This window comes from Physeter macrocephalus, chromosome 1 (genome assembly GCF_002837175.3).
Source record: "Physeter macrocephalus isolate SW-GA chromosome 1, ASM283717v5, whole genome shotgun sequence".
In the NCBI taxonomy this organism is placed as follows: Eukaryota; Metazoa; Chordata; class Mammalia; order Artiodactyla; family Physeteridae; genus Physeter; species Physeter macrocephalus.
Genome location: NC_041214.2, coordinates 26,051,704 through 26,067,866, shown reverse-complemented (window position 1 = coordinate 26,067,866; position 16,163 = coordinate 26,051,704). Strand labels below are relative to the sequence as shown.

General features: G+C 35.9%; 1 protein-coding gene across 3 annotated transcripts in view; it reads right to left on the bottom strand.

Annotated features, from left to right (window-relative positions):
• Positions 1-3,494: 3,494 nt before the first annotated feature.
• The window catches only part of XRN1 (5'-3' exoribonuclease 1), a 104,223-nt gene continuing 91,554 nt past the window's right edge, over positions 3,495-16,163 (bottom strand). For 2 of the 3 annotated variants that reach the window (XM_024131807.3, XM_024131809.3), the window contains exons 38-42: positions 11,272-11,385; positions 11,075-11,177; positions 8,513-8,551; positions 7,991-8,151; positions 3,495-7,518 (exon numbers count right to left, since the gene is read on the bottom strand). In XM_024131807.3, the coding sequence (XP_023987575.1) occupies positions 7,219-7,518; positions 7,991-8,151; positions 8,513-8,551; positions 11,075-11,177; positions 11,272-11,385 (717 nt within the window). In that variant the 3' untranslated portion in view covers positions 3,495-7,218. The remainder of the gene's footprint in view (positions 7,519-7,990; positions 8,152-8,512; positions 8,552-11,074; positions 11,178-11,271; positions 11,386-16,163) is intronic. The other variant, XM_028489069.2, reaches the window with a different exon arrangement.

The window sequence follows — 16,163 nt, the reverse complement described above, 5'->3', positions numbered from 1 at the left end:
TTTCTTGTTTCTCTTTGATATCCAACATACTGAACAATATAGGAGCTTCTAAGAGTTAGTGCAGCTGCATCATTCTTACTTGGATGACTGAAACAGCTTTCTGTTTGTCTATGACTTCCACTCACTCTAATCAATTCTCTGCTATGCCACCAGTTTTCATTTTGAGAGCAAATAACCCCTACTTAAAATCATGTAATAGCTCCTATGAGGATAGCTTTTAGGGGTATCTTCACATCCTGATCTTTCTTGCTCCAAAGAACATCGCTCTACATGAATGGGCCTTGGCAGCCATGTTTGTGTAAGTTGATGTTACTTGCTTACATGGAGGTGGACATCTGATACAAACTTAGCCCATTTGGAGTTGAGATGGAGAGATGCTAGTCCGAGGCTGGTTGCTGGAACTAAAGCAATGTACAAAGGGAATATGGAAGGCTTGAGTGTTAAACAGAAAGGCAGAGGTGAGACTGGAGAAGTTAGGTATCTATGTTTCTGATAGCTTTCTTGCTCTTGGTCCTGGCCCCTTTGAAGCTCAGCCGTGTTTCTGCTTTTGGATTCTAGGTGGTTTTTGTACATCCTGGACCACGAGAGAAGTCCCTGCAGGCCTTCTTTTATGTATGAACTGTACGGACTGACTGCCAGCCCAGAATGTGGTTGTTTCTTAAGAGCCTGCCTTTGATAGGTCCAAATTTCCTCATCAACCCACAGTCCAGCAGGCGTAGCCCCTCAAGGTGACCTGTCCCCCACCCCCAAATATAGATGTTGGAGCAAAGACCTGATCTACAGAGAGTCACAGATACTACAGAGCCCACGGCCCCATGGAGAGGAGACAGAGAGTGAATTGGAAGGTAACACCTCGACTAAGGTTCAGTTCCTGAGAAGCCTGCTTGCATTCTCTGAGATAGCCCCATATTCTTACAGCAAGTTCCCTTTTCTTAAGCTAGCTTGAGTGGGTTTTGGTTTGTTTAGTTTTGATTTTCAAGTAAAAAAACTGACACCAAGGTTGGGGGAGCCCAGTGATGCTAGAGAGTTGGGGTAGACAGGGGTGGTTACTGTGGGGAGCTGGCGGTCTGGGGGATAAAGTGGAAAAGCAGCTGGCGACGTCTCCACTGGTGATCCTAGGCCTCGTGCCTTCTGCTGGATGAAGGTGGCCCAACACTGTATCAGAATGTGACCACTCCTTGGGGTCTTGAGTAAAAGTACAACAGTAGAGACAGACTCAGGTTGAAGGGGCAGAGCTGGAAGCAGATTTAGTAGGTAGACATTTTCTTCCCTCCTTAACCCTTTCTTTCCAACTCCTTCCCACCCCTACCACAGAGAGATTTTGGTAATATGCATAATAATGCATTGGAGTTATATTGTGAGACATGGCCAATTAGCAAGATGTTAGTCTTGTAGATTCCCCAGTCTTATGAGTAACAATTAAAGCCTCTTCCAACATGGCTCTGTAAGAACCTTCCCCTTGGTAGAAAAGATAGAGGGGATCAATGGCAGGGAAAAGGAAGAACAGAAAGAGAAAAGTCTCCCAGATGCCTAAGGGAGGCGTGGGGACTCTGCATGAACTGAATACTGGAGAGGGACTCAGTGGGAAAAGCATAGAGGTATTTGGCACCATACAGGACTCTGTGTGTTTGGGTACATGTGACAAATCCTTATTTACTAACATCTGTAATATACCTGCTATGTACCCAGTGCTTTAAACATATTAACCATACAAGGGGTGTTGTTTTCTTCCTTTAGGAGATGAAGAAACTGAGGTTTAGGTATTACATTACTTGCCAGTCCTCAAATGAGAATGATTTATTTACAATTAGAATTTGAGGTAGGATCTGAACAGTGGCCAACAGAATCTATAGTCCGACTTTCTCCACCAATCATGCTGTCTAGTTTATGCTAACTGACACAGTTTCAAAATACCAATATAAAAGGATATGGGGTTTGGGACTTCCCCGGTGGTCCAGTGGGTAAGAATCCGCCTTCCAACGCAAGGGATGCAGGTTTGATCCCCGGATGGGGAACTGAGATCCCACATGCTGCAGTGCAGCTAAGCCCGTGCGCCACAACTACCGAGCCTGCATGCTCTGAAGCCTGCGTGCCACAACTAGAGAGAAGCCTGCACGCTGCAACTAGAGAAGCCCGTGGACTGCAACAAAAGATCCCACATGCTGCAATGAAGATCCCACGTGCTGCAACTAAGACCCGACACAGCCATATAAGTAAATAAATATTTTTTAAAAACTTGCTAAAAAAAGGATATGGGGTTTAAGTGAATACTGTAATGTTTCTACTTTTAATATCACTGCAAACATACAAGAACAAACAGCTTATGAAATCATTCTCAAAGGTTTAATTAAAATCCATATAGCATTTAACATGTATAGATGTTTAAACTCTTTCAGTGATTCATATATTTTAAAATCCTTTTGCACATTTTGAGGCTAACTTCATGCTAGAAATCTACAAATGTACAGCTTAACACAAAAATACATTCGGAGTCCATTCCAATGCAAGTTTAAAACACTTTAATTGCAGACAGTGTAAAGATATTTAAAAAACAAAAACTACAAAATGAGCACATAAAAGTCTTCCCTTTTGAACTTTTAATAAAATACTGCTCTGTATAAGATCTAATGAAAAATTCCAGTTACTTATAAAATACTTATGTGAGGAAAGAAAGGAATTAAGATATATATGTATGAATTATACTTACTTACATTGTTTAAAAGAACAAAATGTTGGAACACTTTGATGATATAGTACACTATCTATTACTCATATATCAAAATAGATGAAAACACTCAAAGAAGCAACTGGGTGCAGGCAAAAGAAAATGTAGACACTTAAGGCAAAAAAAAGCCCCCAAGCTCCAAAACAAACAAAAAAGTCCTTTAACTGTAAGGGAAAGAAAGGAATAAGAGAACTTAAAGCAAACTGAGGACGAAATTCTCATTCTTGTTACTTTATGAGAAAACAGTATGAGGATTTGGCTCAAATTACTAAAATTTCTACAGAAATTTAATTATTTGGCCTGGGCAATTTAACAGTATACCAATTGCTGAAATAATAGCAATAGGTGTACTGTTGAAAAAAAATTAATTTTTACAGGTTTAACTATGTAAAACTTTATCTGTTGGAAACCAGAGTCTCCATCATGAATTGCACTTGAGATGGCTGAATGCGACTGAGCAAGGCATTACTGCTGGTTCACTCACACACACACACACACACACACACACACACACACACACACAAAGCAGCTATGGATTGGTGATATTCTTAACTACGAAAACTATCTGATACCTGTTTTTTCTCTCCCTCTAAACAAAGGATCAGCGGTGTTGGAGTGAAGTCAGTGAAACTTCCGCCTGCTCCCATTCTGTCTCGACGCTGTCTCATACTGCTCCCTGGCAGAAGATGGTCTGATGGAAATTTGAACCAGCTCTGTCTGAAACATATTCATTTCTGGAATTTTAAGCATTATCCTAACTAGGCACACACACACACACACACACACAAAGCAGCTATGGATTGGTGATATTCTTAACTACGAAAACTATCTGATACCTGTTTTTTCTCTCCCTCTAAACAAAGGATCAGCGGTGTTGGAGTGAAGTCAGTGAAACTTCCGCCTGCTCCCATTCTGTCTCGACGCTGTCTCATACTGCTCCCTGGCAGAAGATGGTCTGATGGAAATTTGAACCAGCTCTGTCTGAAACATATTCATTTCTGGAATTTTAAGCATTATCCTAACTAGGAAAGGAAGCTCCTGCAAAAAAACACTGTTTCACTGACAAAACTTACAAAATAAGGACACTGCCAGTTTGAGTTCTATCACTGTCTCTAAAAAAAATAAGGGAATTTCTGTGATTCATTTCTTTTTAAAGGTTGAGAATGTCTGTCATGGTCATTTCTCTCCAATAAATTCATTCTCCTCCACAGTAAAAACACAATTTGGAAGCAAGATGGTACTAAGAAATATAGCAAACTCAAAAAGCTGGGAGATTATACACAGTTGCTTTAAAAAAGAGGCTCTGGACAATGAGATGAAGCATATTACAATGAACTTCAAGGGACAGCTGGATAGTCCTGGCTATCTTAAAGGTAAAAATTAGACAATCACTATGAAAATGTATGATTTATTAATACAAATAAAACAGATGATTTTAAAGTGAGTGAATAAAAAAGACCCTGCAACTTATCTCTTTCCTTGAGCTAGAAAGATATAGTCTAAAAATGCAGTGTTGGATAGGTCTTATTTCTTTCTTCCAACTGCCTCCCTCTCTGACCCTTCCCCCCAAAATCTAGATTAGTTTGAAAAATATCAGTCTAAAACCAAAGCAAGTACCTGACTATAGAAAAGGAAATAAAAAACAAAAAACCTGAATCAAGAGTTTTTCATCTCTCCCACCAACAGGAAAAAAAAGATGTACTTATCTTTTTAGTTCTAAAAGAACTACTTATCCCTCTGAACAGCAAGGAAAATCTTAAACTGAAACCAAGATACACACAGAGGTGAAATTAATTTTTCAGGCAACTGAGTCTCAGACGTTTAAGACATGAGTTTACATGATGTTTCAGTCAATTAATACCGTCTATCTGTAAAATTATAAAGCTCAGGTAATGTAGGAAATGGTGAAAAGGAACGAGACTGAAGGACCAATCTTCAAAATTCACTTAATTTGCTCAAAAATAAAAAAAAAAAAAGAAATAAAACTTTATCGAACAAGGATATTTAGAAATAATGTTTCAGCGAGAAGAAGGTTTAAATAGATTTAACTGCTCTTATTACGTGGAAACACGAAGCATTTTGGGGAATCTGCTCTTCTGTGCCCTATACAGCCCACGGTTTCCACAGAAAGGCCACAACAGATTCAACAGTTGAATGGGCATATTTCTAAACTTTGGGGTATTCTGAGTCTGCACCATCCAAAACAGGAAAAACTGTAAGTTTTCCAGTCTATTAGTGGATCTAGTCTCCTCAAGATGGTCATGAGATAAAAACAGTCTCTGCCTCTTACATCCTCCCCAGAGAAGGCACATCTACTGCTCTCAGGCCCACATTTAGAATAGGTGTACAAGGTGAAGAGAATATAGATGAATGCCTGACACTATCTAGTCATTATGGAGCTCTCTCCCATTTTAATCTCTCTTTAGTCTTGACTTTTAGAATAATATATTTTTTAAAAAGAGAAGAAAGAATGAAAAGAAAACACTTTTACTGCCTATCCACCTAGAATTGTTAGCTTGCTTTGCTTGAATACTGAGGAAACATCCTTATATGGGTTCAGTGGCACTGTGCTTACCGAAATTTCTCTTGGAGTTTTCAGAAGATGGCACGTGCTCCTTCTTCTGGGCTTTAAAAAAGATGTGGGCTGTACACTGTTTATAGAGTGGTCACAGAGCAATGATGAGTGAGGCAATTATTGAATGCTGGAGTTTGTAAAGTTACATAAGGTGAAAAATATTATACACTTTAAAGTAGTAAGAGGTTGACATAATCTTATCGTCACAATTTAATTTTTTGTATTGTATACCCCAAATAGATGTTCCCTTAAAAAAAAAAAAAACAGTTTGTGAGGCAATAAGGACAAACACTGAGAATTACTTGAGCCTCATTACTCAAGATCCCATTACAGAGAAACAAATATTCCCCAAAAAAGAAATTCTGGGAACCAATGAACATCTGAATCTAGGAAAACTAATAGAAAATAAAACCACAGAAACTCACATGACTGTGATAAATGACAGATAATGAACATTTATCTCTTACACTGAAGGCATGACTAATATACAAATATCCTATGAACATTTAGAGAAACTCTAACATTTAGCAGTTAGAGAAAGAAATCCATTTAATTCAATACTAGCATTTTTAAAAACAAACAGACTAAGACTCATGGCAGAGTTTTCAATGAGCCAAATGAAACTAAATATAATAATAAGCAGTTCCATACAAAGATTGTTGTTCCTACTTTTAAAAAAGTATGATAACTTACTTTCTTAAAAATACAAGCATATCACAAAAATGAAAGCACAAACATATATATAAAAACTCAGGCCCTGGTACCACTGAGACATTTTCATAAACTCTAAAATAATTTCAACAGCTACAGCTTGAAAAATACACACCCACACGTGACATGCAAAGACAAAATGCCAGAGTCCCTGGGCAGTTCAGCATAAAGCTAAAAATATGGAACGAGAATGAGACGGGCACTTGTCATATAAATAATGTACAGTATACACTGATGGTGCCTGTGCACACCCTAGAAGTTTTGAAAAATTTAGAATTTCATCAGTTCCAGGAAGCACTACACATGGACCAACAATGGAGCTCTCATGTATGTTTAAGTAAGCAGGTAAAAAGCTATACAAATTGATAACACAATTTATTTTAATTAACAACATGATTAATATTTTGTACTTTATTCTATTAGAAGATTAATTTTTAATCATTACACCCTGTAGATTTTGAAACTTAATTTTATTAGAAATTACTAATGCTGGTTCTTGAATAATCTAAAAAATTGTAATTATTTACTCAAATCTAGATTGCTATTTATAATTCTAAGCAGTTAAATGAAATAGTCTGATCAGTATTCTGAAGTTGCTTTGGTACAAAATTGAGAATAAAGCAAAACTGGCAGCACCACCACAAGTGTGATCACTTCACAGCAGGTCCAAAGGACCCTCAGATATAATAAAACATAAGTTAAAATACCTATAAATAAGAGCCATTCTCCTGACACTTCTGTTACATCACTAAAAAGAGAAATAAAATCCACATTCAGTAAATTATACTTGAGGCCCAATTTTCATGCTCCATTTAATTATCCCTCAATGATAGTGTAAAAAAATGTTTATAATTATTGCAATATGATGTCTAATTCATAGTTTAGGATGCTTCTAATGATGAGGCCAATGGTTAGAGTGGTACATTTGAATCCTTAGTCCGTTGATATTATTTTAACACAAGGTTGAATTTAGTCTTTTTTTACAGCTTTATTGAGGTATAATTGATGTAAAACAAACTGCACATACTTAAGATGCACAATTTGATGTACAGTCTTTTAAATAGCATGAAAAGTGCCTGACAACTAAAAATTTTAATTGAAATATATTGTTTTAAAATGGTACACTCTAATTTTTTATGAGACAGATATGGATTTATAAAAAGGTGGGAGGAAAGGAATGAAATTAATTTAATTCCAAGTACCAAATTTATTCAGAAGGTTTAGAAACTCCAAAATTGACAGCCAGTTTTCTTGATTTTCTTCTTGAGGAGCTTGGTGTTGACTTATGGTGAGACATACTATGGCCTGGGGAGGCAGCTTCAACTTGAAAAGGAGACGCAAGTTGAGTAATCTGAGAGGACTTTAAGGAAGCTGATAAACTCTCCTGTGGAATTACTTTGGTGACATCAGAACATGCTGACTGGCTAGTCTGAAGTAGGGTGGCTTGACAACTCTGGGCATCCTTGTTCTCAAAACTCTTTTTGTTTGCAACCCTTTTTTTAGTTACCTTTGAGGAATAAAAGCATCATTAATTAACAATGTAGATCAAAAAAGCTAGTGTCAGAAAATACCATAAACCATGCTGCTAATACTCGTCAATCACTGCTGACTTGTGACTTCCACTTATAACCTCCAAACCAGACTTTAGAAATTCAAGGAATATGGTTACAAATAAAATATTTAAAAATTATCCATAACTTAAAGAAAATTGATATTCCTGATTTTAAATCCCTTTGTTCTAGAAAAGGATGTTATTGTTGCAATTATTATTATCTATTAGAACACAAACTCAGACAGCAGGGAACAGGTCAGACTGGTCACCACTGGTCAAAATATATTCTCAGTACCCAGACCAGTACTGAATGGACTTCTAGTTGGCACTGAATAATTACTGAATAAACAAAATTTTATCAATGGTCTTTGAGCAGTGAGAAACTAATTCTCTTAAAAAAATATAATAATTCTCTTTCAGGTCTCACCTGTAGAGGTATGAACTGATTGTGCACACCAGCTGGCATTCCTCCAGCCATGGGCATGGTACCAGCATATGAAGTATGATGGAAGGGCTTCCCAGGAACTGGTACTGGTGGTCCCCATGGCATTGAACCAAAGAGATGAGATGATGAGGGCATTATATTAGCTGTTAAAAATTATGGAAAAGCTGTTTTAGCAAAATGGTATCATAAAAGCCTTGAAATTTAAGACCTCCTTCTGCTACCCTTTTCTGGCTTTTTTCGCTTTGGCAAAGGGCATATACACTTAATTTCTGATTACCCTTGCATACAACGTTCAACCTCAGGAGCCCCTTAAGGACTGTGAATCATCTACAGAAGTCAGCTTATCATTATGCTGTCTGGCCTACGAAGGCCAATAGTACCATATACTGATATAAACTTTAGGAATATTTGTAATAATATTTTAAAAACTAATAAAAGGGTCATGAAACTGTCCCTTGGGGGAGAAAAGCCAGGGCACAAAGAGAGAAATCTTAAGAATCTCACCTGCCCCCAATGCTAAGTTGCTTCCATAGTGATCCCAGCCTACAAAAAAACCAAAAAAGCTTAAGTCTTGAAATCTGATCACTTTAATATAACATGTAGAATCTTTTTCCCTATTCTAATATTTGTAATTCAAGAATTAAAAAAAAATTTACATTTTCTTATTAAAAGTGCATTGAATCAGTGGTTCCCAAGACTGATTTGTGTATCTGAATCACATAGGGAGCTTATGAAATACAGATTCCTGGGCAAGGCTCCAGACCTAGTACATCAGACTCTGAGGGGCCCAGTAATCTGTATTGTTAATAAGCTCCACAGGTGATTCTTCCGCAGTCAGCACCAGTGCAACATTTGGGAACTACTGCATTAAACAATGACAATCGAGACACCAGCACATTGCCACCAAAGAAGGTATGTACTGTGCTCAAACCTTCTTTTTAAAGAGACAAAAAGGCAGCCAGAATTATAAGACAGTATAGCTTAACTAAAACTCAGCTACTTAAAAAATGTTTGGATCAGGAGAGAAGAATCATAATATATTTCAATGTTATGAATTACACATGTAAAAATTCCAGGATAAAGAACAGTTTTAGTAAGAAACACACTAGTAAGATTTAGAAAATTATGTGCAACTTTGGTGGCAGTTATAAGACTAAGAAGATCTATTTAAAAGATGCTATAGGGGCTTCCCTGGTGGCGCAGTGGTTGAGAGTCCGCCTGCCGATGCAGGGGACACGGGTTCGTGCCCCAGTCCGGGAGGATCCCACATGCCGCGGAGCGGCTGGGCCCGTGAGTCATGGCCGCTGGGCCTGCGCGTCCGGAGCCTGTGCTCCGCAACGGGAGAGCCACAACAGTGAGAGGCCCGTGTACCGCAAAAAAAAAAAAAAAAAAAAAAAAAAAAAAAAAAAAAAAAAGATGCTATAGTAATCTTATGCATAGGTCAACTCAACCATTTCCCAAAATCACTGTCCTAAATATAAAATATATTTTTCTCCATTGGGACCCTTTCATACCATAAAGTGGAAATCTATAAAATAACTTTAAAATCTTAATCTGATGCATAAGTTCTTTTCTCCTGATTAACATTCAAATCTCATGGCTTTTATATCATATATTATTATTGGAACACTGGAGAGCACAAAACCAAAAGAACTCCAATTAAACTTTAAAATTCTTGGTAGGTATGAATACACTAATAAACATGATATAATAATGAATGTAAACATAAAAATCAACATTAAAAAGGTAAAATATCAAGCTATAAAATATCGATAATAAATGGGAAAACAATCATTCCTTTTAGATAATATATTCTCATAAGACAAATCTTTTTTGAGAGAAGCTTGTGGGTAGACCTTTAGGTAACCTGCATGAACTAATTACTTAAAATTAATTGATACATAGTTGCTGGATTCATTTTTGAAAGTCAAAAAGCAGTTAAATTAGATTTTCCAGGTCATAGTGGACTTACTACCTTGAGCTATATGAAAACTTTCAGATCCACTGTGTCATAAAAATTTTATGACTACACATTGTTTATACAGGCAAAGGAATGCCAGTGTAGTACAGTAACAAAATTGTGGGCTTTGTAATTAGATATATTTGCTTTTGAATGCTACTACTGCTACTTAGTAACTTATGACCTTAGAACAATTGCATTTTTAAACAAATCAAAGTAAAGATAATTATACACATACATATCGTAATAAAAAGGGTTTTCAACATAATATAGCAGTCATCCGGTCCATCCCAGGTTTAACTGTTTTAGCTGTTTATTTCCAAACTGTTCAATAATTTGCTTATACTGCTAGTTGATTTTTCAGTTTTAGGCATTTTTAGACTTCCTGTTATGATAGATCAAAATTCAGTTCTTTGATACCACCCCTCACTACTTACCCTGTCCTCCCAATGTAAGTATATTACAATGTTTGTTTAAAATTATAAAGTGTTTATGAGATGTGACTGTATAAATATTATTACTGCAAAGCCAAGTAGGGTACTCTGATTATGTTTTTTTTTTTGTAAAACTTAAAAAAAATTCTTTTAAGAGTAATTATCTTTTAAAAGCTCTTTAGTCTTCTATGTACGTATCCTTAATGTGAGAGAATATGAAGAAACATACCTAGAGTAAGCTCAAAATCCCCTCCGCTCTTCATTTCCCTCATCACCAAGGGCAGTTTCTTTCAAATCCACAGCTTCTTATTCCCTTCATCTCTGTTTTTTCTTCCCACACCTCCCCGCACTCCCTACAACCACCCCCCCGCCCCCCCGTTCCTGTGCTTTTGATGTCTACCTTAAACCCAAATTCATGCATTGGCAGCTACTGGGCTGCCCAAAACAGAGAACAGTCCTATTCTATCTAGCCACACTAGAGACTGCAGGAGGACAAATGGTATTTTTAGATGAACCTGCAGGCTCTGGTTTCAGGCTTACTTCTCACAACTCCTTAAATTACCTAAACATTTAGGTAATTTTTTTCATTTCCTCAAAATGATGCTTCTTAAAAGAACTTTCTAAAAACAATGTAATTCAATAACAAATATTGAGAAGAGCAAAATACCTTACCAGTAGGTTGGGGAAATACTGGAGGAATGGTTCCAGGTGGTACAGCAGGAGGATAACTTGGAAATATTGGTGGAGGCAAAGGGAAATTCACTCCTAAGGAGCCCTATGGAAGTATTTAAAAGTTATAAAACAATGCAACAAAAACATCGAGAGGGATTAATTACAGATTTAGTAGAGAATTCACGGACAGTTCTCACCAATTGTTGTAAAGCAAAAAGTGCAGCTTTTTCCTTGGCTTCATTTTCAGAATGGCACTGTGGCCCATGTACCAGTAAGCCGTTAGATAATTTTACCTGGCAAACTGTCATTGTCTAAAAAAAAGAACATGAATGGTTATGAAGTTATCTGTCCAGGAAGTCGAAAGCTTAGTTTAAACAAATGGAATAATTTCATCTAACATTTTGTAAAAAAAAATTTAAGAATTCAAAAAAGGACTATCAGCTTAAGTTCTGGGTTATGATGCAAAAACTTTACAATTGTTGCCTTATCTTTCAATGTTTATAAAGTTAAAATGATCTCTAAGCTAGGTGAAGGACCAAGCATCATCATGTAAATGAAAGCCAGCAAAACTTTTTTCTTTATATCTTGGATCAGGAAACTAGGTTTTCTACTTGTTTTGTATGTCAGATTTTATTGGAACACGGCCAAGCCCACTCTTATGTATCACCGATAGCTGTTTTCATACTGTAACTGTAGAGGTGAGTAGTTGTGACAGAGACCATATGGCCCACAAAGCCTAAAATATTTACTATCTGGCCATTTATAGAAAAAATCTGCTGACCCCTGCTTTCCACCATCCTTTAAATAGCACATATTTCGCTAATATGAATTAACTGCTAAAATTTAAAAGACTCAGAGGTTCTGACTGATTTTATATTTACATTTAAATGATAACTCTTTACAGTATGTGCTTTTCTTTTATAAAAAAGATTTTTTAAAAAATGTTACTTTTTCAAAAGGTAGCCATTTTTATGTAGTATTATTAGTTTAATCATGCTTTCTGTTTTAGGTGAGAATGTGTCAAGAATCTGGATGCAAAAAGGAGAAAACGGGCTTCCTGCCGTGGTTCTCAAGGTGCAGTGTGGGGATCCTGGAGGTCCCTGAGCCCTTTTCTGGGGATCCTTGAGGTTCAAATTATTTTTACTATAATATGAAAATGCTATTTGCCCTTTTCACTCTCATTTTCTCATAAGTATACAGAGAACAAAAAGTTCATTGATATAATTTCAGATTCTACATTGCACTAACTTTTAAGAAAATACCATGTTTTAATGCAGTATCAAAGAATATCCACAGTTATATGAAAAGTCTATTAAAATTTTCTCCCTTTTTCCAACTATCTATTTGTGTGAGGCCAGATTTTCTTCATATATTTCAACCAAAACCACGTATTACAAGAGACTGATAGTAAGATGCAGATATGAGAATCTAGCTTCTCTATTCAGCTAGAAGATGGATAAGACTTGCAAAAATGTAGAGCAATGAGACTCTTCTCATTAAATTTTTTTCGAAGTCATTTTTAATTAACAACATTAAAATTTTTTTTTCAGTTTTAAGTTTTAATTTGGTAAATATGGATATAATACAAGTAAACAAAAGTTCTTTGGGGTCCTCAAAAAAAAGATGGGGAGTTTCTGAGACCAAAAAGTTTGAAAACTGCTGCTGGAGACCAAGATCCCTAGCTCTATGAGTCTAAAGAATCTTGGGAGGCTACCTGCTGCCCAGGTTCCTCTATCAGTTCCTCTGAGGGGTCTGGTTATGCATAAATGGAAGACCCAGAGTGAGAGGTATTAATCTATGCTGCTCATAAAGTCAAAAAAATCAGCTCCACTATATTATTTCTAGCCAAAGATTTTCAGTCAATTTATTTAAGCTCAGTGTTCAATAACTTATGTAAATGGAAGAACGGTAATATACAATACCTGTGGTGTTCTCAGAAAGGAGAAATCTGGTTGTGGCATTCCAACAAGGGAACAAATTCGAGAAAGTTCAGTTACTGGTGTGGACACAGGAGGAATCTGGCTGGCAGCAGGCCAGCACACACTGTCCACAGACTGAACGTTACGGTACTCACTAGCACTGTGAGGCTTGTTCATATAAGCTGCTGCCAAAAAAAGAGAAAAGGACATATCCACATTAAATGATATCTCAAACTATGCAATTATGGCAGGGCTTTACAGAATAGCAAGGAGGACTTTGTTAAAAAGTGAGAAGAGGAATCTCCCATGAAGCAAATATAAGAACTATTTAGTTTTGCCTAAAATGACTAAATTCAATGAAGATTTTAGATGATTATAATTAATTACTGATATATAATTAAGACAAAGATTTAAAAATATGATAAGTAGATGACTGTCAAAAATTAGCATTGTGAGAGATTAATAACTACATAGTTATTTACAGGCAAAATCTAAACACGCAAATGGCTTTCTTGAGCTGATTTACAATTAATTCTTAAGTTCTGAGGCTTTAGCTTCAGTCTCCTCAAAATTCCATCCTACTTTCTGAGACATATGGATGAATGTTTTTTTTGCTCTAAAATAATGCTTCTTAAAAGTTTTTCTGAAATTAAGTCTTTTAAGTGGCTTTATTATGATTTAAAAATTCTGAAAGTTCACATCTTTATAATCAACAAACTCACCAACAGAACAAAAAGCACACCCCAGTGAAGAATGAATCTAAACCTCTTACTGTTATAGATTTAAAAAAAAGTTAAGTGGCTTGCCTGAAGTCACACATTAGTTCTGTTACATGAGCTGGATTCTGAGTTGTTGACTCTAAGGTAGATGATATTTTTCACTATACTGAAGTATAGTAAAAGTTACTTGTTTTTGACAGTGGGACCATATTTATCCAATATTGTTTTAAAATTTTATTTTGCTCTATTTCAAGAGTATATCTGTCCCTCTGATAAATATTGTTTCCTGATAGTTACTGGAATTTTAAATTATTTATCCCAATACTCAGTGGAGTATAAATGAAGTTAGGCTCTGATTTTGATACTTAATAAACTCAGATTAGCTTATTTCAAAATGTTATTTACCTCTCTGAGAAACTTCTGTCCCCAACCTACTTTCGCATGAGTCATTTTTCCTGGTAGGCTTTTGCAGATAATTAACACAGTCAAAATATTAAAGTACAGGGGATGCAGAAGGTAGGGGTAATGATGGACATCTACTGAAATCCAGCTATGTGCCAGATGTTATGCTATAGGCTTCTTAGACTTAAGGTAAGTGCCCACTTTCCAGTGTGTGACTCCATTAATTATTTTAAATTGATTTTACAGCTTCTATTTTTATGTTGGTCAAGTTATTTTAACGTAATACTAATATCAACTATTCGCACCTATGATGTGTCAGACACAGTGCTAACTGCTTTATATATGTCATACAATTATCACAACCGTCATTTGCAATGTTATTTTATACATAAAAGAATTTATAGAAAAGTTAAATAATGTATTTAAGTTACATAATCATTTTTAAATTACTGAGGAAAAGCTAAAATGTGAAAACCTTTCCAGGTTTGGGATCTCCAGAATAAGTATCTGTAAGAGTATAATTTAAGTAGTCACAAGGAGGGACTTCCCTGGTGGCGCAGTGCTTAAGAATCCGCCTTCCAATGCAGGGGATGCCGGTTCAATCCCTGGTCAGGGAACTAGATCCCACATGCATGGAGCCTGCTGGTCGCAACTAAGGAACACATGTGCCACAACTAAGGAGCCGGAGAACCGCAACTAAGGAGCCCACCTGCTGCAATTAAGACCCGGTGCAACCAAAATAAATAATAAAATAAAATAAATAAAATTAAATTAAAAAAATAAACTTATTAAAACAAGAAATATTAAAAAAACGTAGTCACAAGAAGACATTTAGGGACTACAGATCTATTGGTTACATAGTTACATTGTTATATAAATGACACAAGTATAAAATTATACTCTTATTTGTTACTCTTAATTATATTTATCTTTAAAAATCACATGATTAAAAAATAAATGAACTGAATTTTTGAAGTGATTGGTTATTAGTACTAGTACTTAGCTTACTTACTTAATTTCTTACTTTGTTTAGGCTGTGAGGAAGATCCATATTCATCTCTTCTGTTAGAGGAAACAGTGACTTCATTACCAAATTGTTTTATCTCATTCTTATGGTCCACGGTGTCAGAGCCATCAATTTTTAGAATTTCTTTAAGCATCCGAGTTCCCTTCTGTTTTGAAAATGATTGGTATGGAGACAGTGGGGATAGGGGAGAAAAGTTAAAAGATACAGACCTTACTGATGTTTCTTTTAATAAGTTCCATTGTTAAAAATTAAGACTATAACTACATTCAGATAGAGAATAAGGAAAACAGAGTTGAAAAAAAAATTCACATTTCCTGGCAAAGAAACAATACTTATCATTCTGCTTAACTTTTGACCAAATTGTCTAGTGGCAACGTTTGAAAAGCAAGGGAGCTATGCTGGCTAAATTGCCCAGGGCAGCCCGATCTTTCTCACAGGATGACAATAATAATGCCACACACCAGTCTACATAAGAGAAAGTGTTTTAACTGTTGCACAGGGTATGTATGGCTAACAGTAATGAAATTACCATAGTGTACAAGCTCTTACAAAATACGAACCATAGCAAATGACTGTGGTGACAAATGTTCTTCGCTTGGAGGCTCTTCATGATGAGATGACTGTACTTCATTTTCTTTGGAGATATTCAAGGATGCTAAGAAGTTCTCAATTCCAGGATTAGGCTAAAAGAATAAATATTTTGTGCATGAAGATGAAAGGACAAGGACACGAAAATAGCTGAGAGTTTTATGTACAAAAATGATCATTTAATTTTCACTCAATCTTCTTCCCAGGTGTTAAAGTTTGGGAAGAGAACTTGAATAAACCAGTCTTTTAGCTTATCAATGGCATTTGGATAACTAGTTTCAACCTTTCGGTTTTCTGAGACTTCTGCACTCTCATTTCTCTTCAAAAGCTTAACATTACATTTGGCAGGCCCTTCAAACGCCTGTAAGAGAGTAAGAATGAGTTTTTGTGCAAATAAAATTATAATTCCGACTTAATAGTATTCTAAATAAATT